This window comes from Parasteatoda tepidariorum, chromosome 6, assembly GCF_043381705.1.
Source record: "Parasteatoda tepidariorum isolate YZ-2023 chromosome 6, CAS_Ptep_4.0, whole genome shotgun sequence".
NCBI classification, from domain to species: domain Eukaryota; kingdom Metazoa; phylum Arthropoda; class Arachnida; order Araneae; family Theridiidae; genus Parasteatoda; species Parasteatoda tepidariorum.
Window position 1 is genome coordinate 1376920 of NC_092209.1, and position 16266 is coordinate 1393185.

The window sequence follows — 16266 nt, forward strand, 5'->3', positions numbered from 1 at the left end:
TTACAGTTGTTCGACAGAGAGATTCTCCCTCCTGTCTTCCTTTTAATATTGCACTTGAGATAGCTATTCGTGATTGTGATTCAAACATCAATAGCAATGGTCACATTTTTACTAGATCAGTACAATTACTTGCATATTATGATGATGTTTATGTAATTGCTCGTTCCCTTCCTGCCTATTTCTTGCCCTTGAGGTGGCTGCAAGACAAATTGGCTTGGTCATAAATGTAGGTAAAACAAAATATATGTTGTTCTCAAGAAACAGAATCCCAGACCCCTGTCTTTAAATAGATTTTTATAGATTTAAAACAGTGAGGAATTTTACTTACTTACGATCAATAATTACTATTGACAACAGAATGACTCCTGAATTAAAAAACTGACTTAATCTGGTAAATAGGGCTGCCTATGGGCTGAGAAGATTTATTAAATCTAGTTTTCTTTCTAGAAAAACAAAGTTCCTAAATTACAAAATTCTTGTCCAACCAGTTTTGACATGCGCTTCTTAAGCTTGGACAGTGACAAAACTGGAGAAAAAATGCATCGCAATATTTAAGAGAAAGATTTTGTGGAGTATACTTGGTGGTGTAAATGAAAACAGTAACTGGAGCAAGATATTTAACTTTGAACTGTACAAGATTTATAAACAACCTGATATTATTAAATACATAAAAATAAATAGAAGGAATTGGATGACCCACGTGATTCGAATGAGTGATGACATTACAATAAAAAAGATACTGTTTTTTGGACCCACTGGAAAAAGAAAGCGGGGAAGGCCGCGGTTGAGATGGGCTGACTCAGTGGATTCTGATTTTCTGGCAATTAATGAAAAGAATTGAAGATCAAAGATAGATCGGAAGTCATTATGGAGAAATCTCCAGAGGCATTGACTCATATTGGGCTGCCTGGCCAACTATGATGAAACAAAAATCAAAAACTATCACGGGGATCACTCGGCAGACGACAAAAATGCAATTATATAGTTAAAATTTGACTTGCTGAAAGGGCCATTTCATTTTATGAAGTTAATTGGATAGCATTTTTCGAAATTCGAATTTGTTCGAAAGTTATTGTAATCTTAGATGCTCTTTTGAGAATTTTTAACAATTCTTTTTGCTTTGCATAATTTTATATGACATATTGTTTTGCTGCGCAAAATCTATAGGACGCAAAACTGTAAGATTAGATGGGATAAAAGAAATTTTTGCTTGTAAATCATGTTTTTTTCTCCAAAATTTAAATTTGTTCCAAAGTCATTACAAATTTAACTGCTTTACTCGAAAATTTCTTTGTAGTTTCTCAGAGAATTGACTATTTATCCATTGCTGTAAAAATATTTATGTTTCCCTCTCGAGGTCTTTATTTTATAGCCTCGATTTGATGTCTATCAAGAGTAACGTAACAGAAAAACTTAACAGAAGTGAGATAAAAACCGTTTCCCCTTTTGAATTCTTTTAAGTCTCGTGAACGAGTATTTTAGAAACAGAAATTGTCCTAAACTTTTCGGAGCGTATCCAATCTCTGTGTGATTAAATTAGAACCGAGTATCACAATACTTCATTTAAGATGTCTATAATTATAGGTACTTTGGTAAACAAAGTTTTAGTTTAAGTAGTAACGTCAGTGCAACTACGTATTCTCAACTTAAAAGAAAAATCAAACATAATTGAGCGTTTTCTTAGTAGTTGTCAGAAAATAATAAAAACAAATCATCAAAAATGTCTCTTATTTTACCTGGTGTGAAGGGACTTTTCCCAAATTGCACTGTTGATAGTTGATGACCGGAGCAGTTCCACCTCCGTCACATAGGAGCATGAAATCAGAAGAGAGAAGGTCCCTGGTCCAGGGCAATTGACTGTGCCCATCTGTATAATCAGGAACTGTGGTGTGCTTTACGAAGGCTACGTCCCCCTTCCCCTGGGAGAGACAACGCAGGGCTCCTGCATACCCACTGAACCGCTCTTTTGAATCACGTGAACACCTGAAACATCACACATAATATTTCTTCATTTGAACATTCAGAGATTAGGGGAAGGAGGAGGGGAAAGGTTACTCCAAAAAAATTAAGCAAAAAATGTAAAATAAAACAAATCAAGCATAAAATAGGGAATAAAAATTCTAGAAAATATTGAATAAAACACAAAATGTAATATTTAAAGCGGACAGCGAATTCATATGTAAAGTGCTCCAAAAAAAAAAGGACCGACCATCCTGAATAGCTTTTGATTTAATGATGGGATCTTTACGTTCTAGAACACGATCTTAATGGTTCTAAGGGGTAACCTGAATTACGCTAATAAATTACTATATGCTTATTAATTACTAATTATTAATTATACGACTTTTTAAACATTCGATTTCTCAGGAACTAATCGACCGATTTTGCTATAATTTTGTATTTTGTCATGTAAAAAAAAATACTTTTAAAATTATGTTACAAATTGTATATCTTGCAATTCGAAATTTTTCTGACTATTATTAAATAAAATAATAATAAATACTTACTAAACTTAATTTTTTGCCTGGAATTATCTTTAATCAAACGGATTTTGTGAGCAAAAATAATTCAATTAACTTAAACGTTCTCGAGATATGGCTAAATATGCGAAAAGTAAAATTAACATTTAAGGGGTCCAAACTTTGGATCGCTCACCTAACCAAACTCACCTAACTAAACTGAAAACCATTTTTCCTAGATTGCTGCTATTCCCCATATTTTGGTGATCAGAAATCCGAATCCTTGAAAAAAAGGTATGTTTATTCAGAGAAAGTACGTTTTTGTGACTGTTTTCGTAACTTGAAATATCGTTTGCATTAATTAATTAGCTTATTTAAGCTCAGCCTCTAGAATAAGTTAGCTAAGATTGATCAAAAATTAGAACCTTGTGGTATTTCATCAATTTGAACAAAACTATTTTTTCCATTTTAAAAATTATTATTTAAAAAACCCATTAATAATTAGCATTTTCCAATAATCAAAACCACAATGAAGGACATTTTTGTTATCATAGTAATCACTCAAAAGAACATATTTTAGTTCAGAAAGGGGAATGCTATTGAAAAGATCTTGGAAATCAAAAGTCACAATGGAATTAATTTTATTTTATTTTATAAATTCAAAATTAGATTAATTATTAGCCAAAATCCAAGAAAAACCTTAATAATTTTATTTAAGCAGTTAGAAAAAATGGTGCCAGATTTCAGGTTTATTTAAATAAGTACTAGACCCACAAGTGATTGTTCAAAATTTAATAGGAATTTTAGGAAATTTTTGACTGATAATTGAGCATGGAAATTGTATATTAATAATTTTAATTTCTTAATAAGTCTTAATAAGACCAAAATAAGTTTGTTTAAGTAACAAAGCAGACAGATTTTTACATTATTTTAAAGTAAAGAATTTTAAGTGACAAATTTAAAAAAAATTTGAACGAAATCAGTTGAATAGTTATCGAAAAATCAATTGTAAATAAACACTCAGAAACTATTTGGACTTTTCAGAAACTATTTTTCAGGATTCTGATTTCGCTGCCACGCATCTGAATGTCCCCTGACCTGGGGGGGGGGTCAGTGGGTGAGGGACCTGGGAAATGTTATTTCCTTATCTTGGGAAGGAAAGGAGTTAAAAAGAGAAGGACCCTCTCGTGAGAAATCATATTATGGACATGATAGAGTATAGAATGAAAGAGTGGCTCCAGTAGAACTCTGAACTTTTTTTAAAAATAGGCATAATTGTAAATAATATATAAATTAATAATACAGAAAGTAAAATAAATATATATATGTATACGATAGAGGTTTTCTCATTCTTCTGAGTGTACCAAATAACGAGCCAGGAGAAGAAAAAAAAAACCTTTTCACACTATTCGACCGATTTGGTTCAAATTTTTTGATTTGGCTATTTAAAATTTACTTTAAATTGATGCAAAACTGTGATGGTGTAAAAATAATTTATACACCTTTCAACTCAAAATTTTATCAATTATTTTTATGTAGATTAATAAAAAATAATTTATTAAAAAATATAATTTCAATGGAATTATCTAGGGTTACTAATGGCCATTAATGCCAAGCATGCATATAAAATTTTTAAATTTTGTGTATTTTTTTATATGCCCGTTTCAGGTGTTATTTTCATATTTGGCAATGCAAACTAGTTTGACTTTGAATTTCATTGACTCGTAGATTTTTAAAATAAATGTTGCCTCGTTTTTCCAATTTTAATTTTTTTCGGAAGGATTTTAGTTCACCGTGTTTAACGTTAATGCCTTGAAGGAGTCGCCTACTTTATCTTCCATAAATATTTACAAGAAGGAGAATACATAGAAAGTAAACACAATTTATATGCTAACAATTATATATTGATAATTTGAAATTATGAAGCAATTTATATATGTCTTCCTAAGGGCACTGATCTTGACCACCATCCCCAAGAGTTTGAGGATGGGAGCTTGAGTTTGGCATCATTAAATATATCTTTTGAAAATATTTACTTGTATTTTGAGACGTTTAATCATATGAGATTTTTTTATTGATTTTCCATATTTTTTGAACACCCTGTATCGTAGTAGGTTTGTATGTTACTGTGAATGACCATTATGGGTAGCTGTTGAAGGTGAATGTTGACATAGTCGCTTTGGTAAATGTCCGAAATATATACTAGGTCTAGCTAAGTGTCACTGCCAGACATACATTTGTCCGGTATGCCCTACATTAATGTTTTTGAAGTGAAACTTCTAATGCGACTTCCAACAAGGTTGCGTTAAACGTTTAACGCTACCATGGGAACGGGAGTAACGACCGCTCGTGTGTCGCTTTACGGAATGAGATGATGAAATTGCGTCAAAATCCACTTTCCACCTTGGATGAAGAACTATGTAAATTTATCAACTCGAAAAGAAACTTATCAATCGTAGCATTCAATTGTCAAAGTGTTCGTGCATACGCCAATGATTTGACGGATAGAGTTTTTAAAAAATGGAACATTTTAATGTTATCAGAAACGTTTATGGACGATAAGGAACCTCCTGTTCTATACCAAATTTTGATTTCATTGTAAGATTTCAACGTAACAAAATTCGGAATGCAGGGTTTGCTATCTATCACAATCAGAAAAATATATGTCATATTGTGACTCCACATTTAGATATAAAAGCTCCTTACTCAGGTATAAAACCCTGATGTGACAATTTCAACGTCAAAAAGGATTGGAGACATATGTGCTGTAGAGTGCATAGTCAACTACAGCGAAAATAATCCGAAGAAATTGATTTGATTCTATTTGCCATTTATATTTCACCAAATGCAGACATGAAGGATATTAAATTATTTATTGCAAAATCTTTATTGCCACAATCCACTGCAGGTTCATAAGCTCTGACAGACGTTACTGGTGAAGAAATTGATTATTGTGAGCTGCCTGTGATCCTTGCAGGAGATTTTAATGTGAATTTCTCGTTACCTGAAGCTGAAACATTATTAACCTTCCTTAAAGACAAATTTGGATTGGAAATGATAAATGGTAGGAATGATCCAACAACCAAAGGGGGAACTACCATTGATGCAGTTTTTGCAAGAAATATTGAAAAAATAGAACTCAAACATTTCGTATCTTACTTTAGTTATCATAATCCCATTGTAAATGTTATAGATTTGGATATTTCTCCACTCGAAAATGATAATTAAAAGATGCGATCAATTGTGAATTGTAAGCAATGTTAATAAAGTTTGTCTTGAAGAAACAATATGATTTCACTAAAAATCAATTTCTACCCCTTCCTATTTTCATTTCCACATTACGAAGTTTCACTTCTTCCGCGTGGAGGGACTCCACGCACTGATTTTATTTTAAGGCCAAGTGTCCAGTATGCATTTAACCGCTACTTCGAACACTGATGTTTCTCCTAATATATCATCAGCTGATATTAAAATATCGAATAAATATAATAACATCAACGATTAAATTAATATCAAATCGAATATAGCAAATATTTTGGACTTTCTCCAAAGCGATTTTTGCAATCGGTCCTTCACGGTAACATGTGGATTTACTTGTTGAGTCCCTCTTCATCTCCAATGCAGTGCTTGCAGAGATCTTCGCTTCGTGTCCTCTCTCTGTTGTATTTTGTATCATTGGCGCCGGGCACGCAACTTCCAGCTGAGAAGAAGTCGGCGATTGCAGTAGCATGATTGCAGTCTCCTGGTGGCAACAGTCCCTCCCCCAACAGATTTCCGATTGGCATGACCCATCCAGCCGTTCTTCCGATTCCAGTATGGCAGGAACGCAAACCTGAAAACAAAATTCTTCTTATATCTTACAAAAAATACACATCAGAATGCCTGATTGCACTCTATTTTTGCTAAATCTCTTTTATATAACATTTAAACCTTTATTTGCTGACGATACAATATATTTTTGTAAAAATAACTTTTTTGCTACCGTTTGGAAAATTATTTTAGAGATGTTTTTTATTTAATTTTAAACTTGTCCAATTTTGGGTTTACGAGTTTTCCTGCGTAGCCTTGTCATTTACACAACACTTGTAACACAACTCCGTAGCCTTGTCATTTCGAACCCCACCCAGAAGACAAGGAACTCCTGGATCAAATATTGGGAGAAATTTGTCTTCGTGAAAGACTTTTTGAGAAAATTTACCCGCATTTGCGTTGCATGGAGAGGAAAACCACGAAAACCTCTCATGGTTAGCCTAATGGCAAGGGGAGTCTAACCCATGAATATCCATCTACCACTGAGAATATTTTACGTCAGCACTGTGGTTGGTGCGAGACGGGTGCGAAATTCGTATCGACCAGCCATCGCTGGGATTCATACCCGGTTCACGTCATTGGAACGAGAGTGCTCTATCTTCTGAGCCCCCACGGTTCTTTTAGAGATTGTGTCAATAACATTGTCATAGATTAAAGTGATGTGGGCACCGTGCTTATATCTTGGAATTAGCAGAGATTTCAACTAGCTTTACTTTGAGACATTTTTTCCCCAATGGTAGCAAAATTTGTTTTATTGCCATATTTTTCATTTTTTTTTTTAAAAAATTGATTTAATGTGTATTTATTATCACGATATATAAGTAATTCAAACGGCTACTTAGTTATCGTGTTGTGAGTCTCTTAAAATGTTAGAAAATACACACAAAAAAAATCGTTTTCTATTTTCTACCACTTTAAGATAACTTTAAAAGAGTTCCTGTCTCAGGCCTGAAATTGAGATAAAAAGTGGTAGTAAAACTATTTCAATTACAACTGGTTTTCAGGAGGAGTAAAATAACATTTTACTATGTTCAATTACAAACTAGTTCATCCCTATTAATTTTTTTTTCTTTGGCAAGCATTCCTATTTACATGTTTCTGTAAAAGAAAAAGAAGAAAAAAAAATCTAGTTATTGCATAATTAACTCTCTCCCGTTACCAAACTAAATTGACTCTTTTTCGTTTCAGTATATCTACAAACTCACCCCTCTGCCCCCATTGAAATCAATGCAGCAAATCAACAGTTAAACTATGGGAGATAATTTTTTTGAAAAAAGAAAATCCTTTACGGCCCCCGCCAACTTTAGGGATGTTTAAATCAACTAACATGTTTAATACTAAAAGAAATCACCTATGCGGGCAATTTTTTCCTTAAACAAAGTTGTAATGAAATAAAATTTGAAAAAGAAGAAAGAAAACAGCGTGAAAAGTAAATTATTTTAGCTATTGCTGACTTTTACTCTCTTCAAAGAAGAATTAACATAGTGGTAGTGCAATGAAAATTGAATAGATTATGTAAGTAAATAAATTTATACTTAGCCCACTCTTCACAGAACGTAAAGACGTAACAATCTTCTATACGTACAGTGCGCGAAATAAAATAAAAAAACGGACCACCCGTAATAACTTATGATCCAATGATCGGATCTTCACGTTCTAATAATCATTCTTAATGATTCAAAGGGGTAACCTCAAATATGCTTATGAATGAGTTTAGACGATATTTTAAATTATGATATCTGATATAAAAGCGTACTTTCTCTGAATAAATATACCTTTTTTTCGACGGATTCAGATTTCTGACAACAACCAAAATATAGAGGGTAGCCACAATCTGGGAAATAGCGTCCCAATAGTTTTAAAAATTCGACCACTCAGGAATAATAATTTTGTATTTTGCCTTATAAAATTATACTCTTTAAAATTGTATGCTTTAAAATACAAAATTTTTTTTGACTTATATTAAATAAAATAATAAAAAATGATTACTATTTATTAAAATTTATTTTTTACATCTTTGGATGAATGAATCTTATAGTTGTGCGTCAAAATGTTTCAATTCGCTTTAAATGTTCTCGAGCTATTGCGAAATATACAAAAAGTAAAATTAACATTGACATAAGAAATGACAAACGGCTAACATTATTAATATTAACAAGTGTTTTATTTATTTTTGTTTAAAAATTTCAATGTTTGAAAAATGCTTCTGGTCAGTTGCAATATTTGCTCTATATTATAAAGTGTGTTCACAATAGTATGAAAGTTTTTCCATTTTTGTCTTAAAATATGCATCCAAATTCCATCAATTAAAAGCAGCTAGGTGATGTCATCTTAAAATTTCTGTAGCAGTTGCCTGTTGTTGTGGCACACACACCAACTCATACTTTTGATTCTTTACTTAACTGAACTATCTACCAAATCTCTCAGATTGCAGACGACATGCAGCTTTCGCCATGTTTCGAAGGTTCGAAATAACGTTTCTTATTTAGAGAAAGTTAGTGCACTATCTCATTGGGCTACTTACTTTAATTTCTCATTAGTAGTTTGAGACAGTATATGGAGATCTTTGAAACATGAAAAAGCTATAGAATCTTAGAAGTAATTTTAAAAAAATTAGGAATTCATAAAACGAATAATTTATTCAATATAAAAATATCATTACATTTTATTATTAGTAAATTTAAGTAAATTTAAGTAATATATAAATATAAGTAATATATAAATATAAGTAATATATAAATATAAGTAATATATAATTAGTAAATTTAAGTAATATTTATTTTCCAATGATTTAGTTGCTTAATTTAAAAAATCAACGAAGTCTACAGATTTTCTTACTTTTAGAAGTATTGTTCTATTAACCTAAGTGTTTCGATAACAAACATGAATGTTGTTATTGTTACTCATCCCCCTGGTGTAGGAAAACCTACTTCTCGTCTCCTGAGAACATCGAAAATCGTCTCCTGTTGCCTCGTGGAGGCTCCTCGACATTTAAAAAGGCGAGCAGGACTATCTGGAAGGGAGTAAAAATCTTTTCCCTATTCTGAAATTTCAAGTGAATACTTCTGAATGTCGTCAATGTAGAGTCCTGGGGCATAACAGAGGAGAGACCAGTGGAAGGTGGCAAGTTGAAAGTAAATTACTTTTGTGGAGCGAGTGGATTTCCGAAGGAGTTAACAGAGTTGGCGATCGGAAAATCACAACCATTTCTACAAACATGTACGTATGAGTTTAAAATATACCTCTCAATTCCGACAGTTTTGTGACATCAGAAGCAGATCGTATCACAGCAACTGAGTAGTACGTAGCATCAGATCCATTGTAGAGTTCTGATGCAATGGGTTGCAAGTCAAAATATCTGAAATAGTGCCAGACAAGATTAATGTAGAAGCTTTGTTTAAAAGAAAGGGAAGGCTTTTTTTCAAAAAAAAAATAAGAAATCATTTTTCAAGCATACTCTGCTCTTAAGTCAACCTATGAAAAATGAATTTTTTAAATATATATTTTTCTTTCCACATTTATTATAGATTTAAGGAAAAGAGCTTAGTAGATGACACCGGCCGATGCAGAACTTTTGAAATTATGCATATGTAGTAGTAGACAACACGCTTTTAGTTCTAATTTTTTAAAATATTAATGCATTACATTTGTTATAATGAAAAAAAATTTTTTTAAAAACTACCGAAATTTCGTAGTTGTTGGAGGATATGTACTACACGGTTTGATCAAAATTATAGAAACACTTCCATGAAAACAACCCTTCTTTTAGCAAAATGGTGCCATTTGAACGATCATACTTAAAGCTTTTAGAAATGATGTCATTTATACTCATACAAAATTTAGATCGACCAGAATGAGGAGAGGAATTTAATAACTTTTTTTCTAGTATGAATACCAGCAATTTTAAAATCACTATATAAGATCGCTTACTTAGATTAGAATGCTTTTTTTTTTATCAATTATAGTGATATTAAAGAAAAGAATCTTTTAGCTTCATACGCTCATTTTGGTCGATTCAAATTTTACATGGGTAAAAATATCACCGTTCTAAAAGCTACAAGCATGATTTTTTATAGTGTGCCAACATTTTTGCGATCTTTCAAAATATTTACTGAAAGAAAGATTGTGTACTTAGAGTTAGCATAAAAAGTGCTTTCATCATTTTGCCCAAACGTTGGAATGAATAGAAATATCTCCTGTCAATAAATATGCATTTTAGAGTTACCACAATCTTTTATAAAGGTTTTACTACCCTTTATGCAAAATGTACTCTTACGAATTGAACTTTAGGATAAGAAATATGTCTGAGTGAGAACTCTGTCTAAATATGCTTCTAAGCATTGCAATATCGCAAAAAAAGAAATACCTTACAAGCTATGACGTCGATTTACTGCTACTATTATAAGACCAGTGGAAATTGTATTGTACCTTTTGGTGCGTAACAGCTACTAGTGATGAGAATTTCAATTTCAAGTGAATATAATTTATTCTAAAAATATCTGTGTTTTTCAAAAGGTAAGAAATAGATTGAGTAGAAACTTTTAATTATAACCGTTGAGAAATATTGTTTAAAACTCGTTTTTGAATAAAACTAACTTATTTTTGCAACAAGTAATTTATACCTTCCAGCTCTGTAAACATCTCCACCGTCGAGGACAAGCAAATGAGCGTTGCCTTCCTTCACCAATTGCATGCAAGCAGCCTTAGATGTGGTCTTCACGCAGTTCAGTTCGGGCCAGAGACCTTTTCCTTTGGCAGATCTCGAATAATCCTGGCATCTGGTCAATTCCTCTTCAGAAGTAACACAGAAGGAGACATCATTCTGTTTATTGTCACATCCGTGTCGAGGCTTCCGAATTGTATGGAGGAAATCTCCTGAAAATAGCATTATGATGAACACTTCTGTCAAAATGACATCACGTTAAAAACTATCATTCAGACTCAGTACATCACCGAAATTTTTTATCTCCTAATCGGAGAATAAACTTAAATCCTGCTCTTACTCTTTTCATTTTTATTTCGTGTTAATATTTAACAATCAAAAAGAGAAAATAATTTGCATCTAACCTAAATAGTCAACATAATTTCTCTTCTCGGGTTGAGTGGGTCGTAAAGTTGTGACTTTTGAATGAGACAGAAAAGTCTTGTGGTACCAATCGGGGAGTCGACCTTTTGGAATAGAAAACCGGGATTGGGTCTGTAAAAGAATTCCAACTAAACGTTCCTCTTCTTCTGGATCATCTGAAAAATAAAGAAACATAGTGAGAGAACACATTTCATTCATGCTAGGGCTTAATTCATATGTGTCTAAGTAACAGCATTACTATTATGCATATAATATCATTCATTACTATTATTTATTATGCATACTTTTTTTCTGCGGAAAATACGATGTGTTAGCAGCGAAGGAAGATGCTGTATTTTCCCCTAGAATTACGAAATTATTGATCGAGGACAGAGTATTCGAAAACTCAAACTCAGGAGTAGTTAAAGGCATTAAAGAGACTTCACTCGACCGAACTACACTGTCGATGAGGTATTCTACATAATGCTATCCTTATTTAATTTTCATAACTAAACTGATGTTGTATATTTACTTTGCTCGGAGGTATCTTTCGGTACATGCACAATACAAGACCATCACGCAGTCAGAATCAGTGCAGGCTTTATTTTGGCCCCTCTATTACTTTTTTCGCACAAAATGTTACTCATACAATTCTGGAATCAGTAGTTTCTGAAGGTTATTTAAATGATAAACAGTTGTCTGTTTTTATATTTTTGATAACTATATTTGATTTTGAGCAATTAACGTTAAAAGAATTTTTTTGCATCATTCAAATCGGTATTCATCTGCTTAAACAGGAGTAAAAGTAAATTTTAGAAAACTGAGAGCTAACAAAAGTTTAGTTTTAAATGACTAACTCAAAACCACACATCCCATCACTTGATTGCTTTACAGCTTTGAAGACAAATCCATACAAATTCTAAAAATTATCAAGCGCTATTTTTCCTAGTATAATAAAACCTTTATTTTCCGCTCTTTTTAAAAAGGTATTCTGTTATCGAATATACTATATCATAAAATGTTTTTTAAGCAAGAAAAATCAAGAAAATACAAATTAAAAATTTAAACTAAATTTCAAGGTGGCGAGGGCAAAGTTCACTTTTAAGACGATGCATATTTTTTTAAAGAACATGGGATCGCAATCTCTGTTGAGAAGGTGAAAATTCCACAAAGCGTAAAAGGCACGCGAAATACCCTTCGNTTTTGGATTAATATTGTGCTTTTGATGTGATCATTCCAGGTGAGTTTGCTATTGATTATAAGGCCAAGATAATTTGCTTTTTTAACTATTGGTATTGGTATGTTGAACATTTTTGGTTGAAGTTGTGGAAGTATTTTAATTCTTCTTTTTTGTATAATTAATATTTGTGATTTTCCTGACATATCTGAAAAAAGTTGTGAATTATATAAACCTACGAATTGTTTAGAAATAGTGGTGGATAAAATCCTAGTAAATTGAATTTATTAAACCAAGAATCACAATAATTAAGTAAATTTTGAATAAATTTTCTGCAATTCCATGAAAGAATGTAAATTTTCTAGTTCTATATCATGTTATACAGCTGTTTTTCGCGGCCTATGTGAAAGGTCAGTGTCAGCCACCGGTGGTTGACACGGCCTAAATGTAATTTCAGTGTCAGCCACCGGTCGTTGACGCGGCCTAAATGGAAAGTCCAGTGTCAGCCACCAATGGCTGACGCGACGTTCAACGTGTTAAGAGGCGATGTGGGAACAAGCTTGATATTCAGGGTTGTTTTATTGTTGTGAATTGTTCAAATTTACATGGAATTATACCATTCGAATGAGTTTTTTGAAATTTATAAATTTTATGATCCTAAGAAAAATGTTTAAGAAAATTTATATCTCAACATAAATAAAGTATCGGGTATACTACGTTTTGAATGTCATCCTTTATTTGGCTATAATCGTGTAAAATATCTCTGCTTGTTATTTTTTGGGTAGCATCATAGAATACTTCTGGGGTCTTTTCCAAATTCATTTATTATTTGTTTCGTTAAAGGTAGCCCAGAAGTCTTACGATAATTTTTAACCCCCAGCGTGATTCGTGCGTAGCTTAACGCGGTCATCGGTCCAGTAGTCGGTGCTAGTAGTTAGTTAATCAGTACTAGTAGTTAAACAGTGTGAAAAAAGGAGAAGAATCTAAAACATTTTAAATTTCTGCTGTTGGGTCTTATTTCCAATAACACCATGCGTCTGCATGCCGTGGCTCAATAGCCAAGTTTCTAGCTTCTGATTGGAGGTCTTCTATTCCGCAAACTTAGACCCAGACAGTTCATTTTCACGTGTCTGAGTGGGGATTACTCCTCAAGATCTAGCTGCAAGCTAGACCATGTCCAGGAGGTCGTAAATCCTTAAAAAGTCATATACAATAAGCTTATTTAAGTATTTTAAAGAGTCACCTCTATTTATTAGAGGAAATTTTCTAATATAAGAAAAATATTATATTTTTCGATATTTTGGAGAAAGTCGTGGTCGTTCAGGGGACACAGCACTCGCCTCCCAATGAACTGACCCGTGTTCAAACCTCAGCGTTAGTGGGTCGATGCGATTTCCGCACCTGACTCGCATGGACAACAGTGCTGATGTAAAATATCCTCAATAGTTGACGGATCATGGATTAGAGTTCCCTTGACGTCAAGCTAATCATAGGAGTTTACGTAATTTCTCCTCTCTTTGTAACGCAAATGCGGGTGTGTCTCATCAAAAATTTCTCCATGAAGGCAAATTTCTCTGAAAATTTGATATAGGAGTTCTCTTGTCAGCTGGGTTGGGTTCAAAATTACTAGGTAACGGAGTTGAACATTGGTAGTCGTAAACTCAAAAATTAGGTCGGCTGTTCAACGACGTCGATAAAATTAAAAAAAAAAACTTTGGGTCGTTTAGAGAAGTTATTTATTTATTTATTTACTACTACTATTATTATTATTATTTGACAAGTCTTAAGCTTATAGCAACCGTGAGAGGGAAAATTCCGTGTCGATTCTTGTAAAATGCCAATTTCGGTTAAAATTAGTTCTTTCGTTTATTTAATTGTTACAGAATTTTAATAGAATTTTAATTTAATTGTTACAAACTATGACTTCGATTTACTGCTACTATTCTAAGACCCGTGGTAATTGTATTGTACCTTTTGGTGCGTAACAGCTACTAGTGATGAGAATTTCAATTTCAAGTGAATATAATTTATTCTAAAAGGCACACCTTGAAATTTAAACTATATTTCAAGGTGGCGAGGGCAAAGTTCACTTTTGAGACGATGCATATTTTTTTAAAGAACATGGGATCGCAATCTCTGTTGAGAAGGTGAAAATTCCACAAAGCGTAAAAGGCACGCAAAATACCCTTCGAATGGCCTCCGCTTCCCCCGATTCTCAATCCGTGTGACTTTTTCGTATGGAGTCAACTTAAACCACTAGTTTATGCAAAGTCTGTGGACACACCAAAGAATCTCATAGCGTGGATTGTCATCGCCTCCGTAGACATCAAAAGCACACGTGACCGGGAATCGTTTTTGCGTCGTTATAGACTGTGTTTTCGAACAACTTTTGTGTTGCTTATTCCGTCGAAACTTACTTTTCCCGAATGTCTTTTCATCCTATTGATGCCTCTGAATTGGTATTTAGCATAACTTAAATCTTCGTACATTCGGAACTTAACACAGTGTACTTAGCACAAATTACCAAAAACCCAACCAACCGTAAAACATATTAATTCATTTCTTTAAACTTATTTAAGAGAAATAAAAACATTTGTGTATTTTGATTCGCGAGATTCATGCATTAAAGCTAGCTTAGACATCATCAACTTAGCGCTCAAAGTAGGACCGGGATAGCTTGGTTGGCAGGGCATTGCACTAAATGTTTGTGAGAACGAGAGTTCGAATCCAGCCGGCCAAAGACTCCCCGTGTAGTAAATGGTGACTGGTGCTCGTTAAATCTGTCCGGTCACAAAGTCCTCATCCATGTTCCCATAACAAATTATACCGCGGGGGTACTGAATTGGAGACGGATCGTTCTCTAGTTCAGGTCAAAATTACGATCCGTGTATGAATGAATGGAAGTATGAATTTGTCTGCCCTATTAACGGTTGTGACATATGGGTGAGTTCGAAGTCGAATTATTGGCCATAGATGTGGCCACTGAAAAACAAGAACAATCGCATCCCTAGCCTTAACGGTCTCCGTTAACAACAACATTAGCAAAACTTATTTTTTACATCACTCACAAGGAGAACTCGAGCAAAGAGTCTAAGTCTCGTTTTTAAAGTACTTTAAGTGGTAGATATAAAGCAATGAAGATAAACAAAATTTATTTAAATTTGCCAGCACTTAAGAACTTCACCCCAAGAGTTATCTATTTATTTTTTACTACACCTGGTTCATGATTTTTATATGGCCATGATATTTATATAGTACCTTTATTTCGCAAGAAAGTTTGAAGTAGGCAAATTTTCTTGCAAAATAAAAGTACTATGCTGACAAACTGTACAAAACAAGAAACCTCTTCCCGCACCTCTAAACTAAATTATACAGTCGACCCTCGTCTAAGGTAGGAAACCAAGATATAAATTGTCTTTTAGACAGATCAAACGAACTTAGACGACTGGAAATGGCCTCTTCTCGTTTATTTACCAGACATGGTGGCATTCTTATCGAGGTTGACCCTTGGCCACAAAAAAAGACATTCTTACCTAAGTTGACCCCCAAAAAACGAGCTAATGGTCACCTATCATCTGTCCATAGAGATGCAAAATCATCGAACTATTATTAAGTGAGAGGACGTATATGGCGGTTATCTCAAGAACTTTTCAATGTTATTTGTGATATTGTTTCCTTGTTTAAACTTTTCTTGTTCATGGCCAAATCCATTGGAAATAAAATTAAAAAATTATTGCAGCACATTCATTGGGAGG

General features: G+C 33.2%; 1 protein-coding gene across 1 annotated transcript in view; it reads right to left on the reverse strand.

Annotated features, from left to right (window-relative positions):
* The window catches only part of LOC107437031 (transferrin), a 36030-nt gene that overhangs the window by 1126 nt on the left and 18638 nt on the right, over positions 1–16266 (reverse strand). The window contains exons 7-11 of the mRNA XM_016048895.3: positions 11337–11510; positions 10892–11144; positions 9512–9627; positions 6054–6291; positions 1737–1983 (exon numbers count right to left, since the gene is read on the reverse strand). Coding sequence (XP_015904381.2) covers positions 1737–1983; positions 6054–6291; positions 9512–9627; positions 10892–11144; positions 11337–11510 — 1028 coding nt within the window. The remainder of the gene's footprint in view (positions 1–1736; positions 1984–6053; positions 6292–9511; positions 9628–10891; positions 11145–11336; positions 11511–16266) is intronic.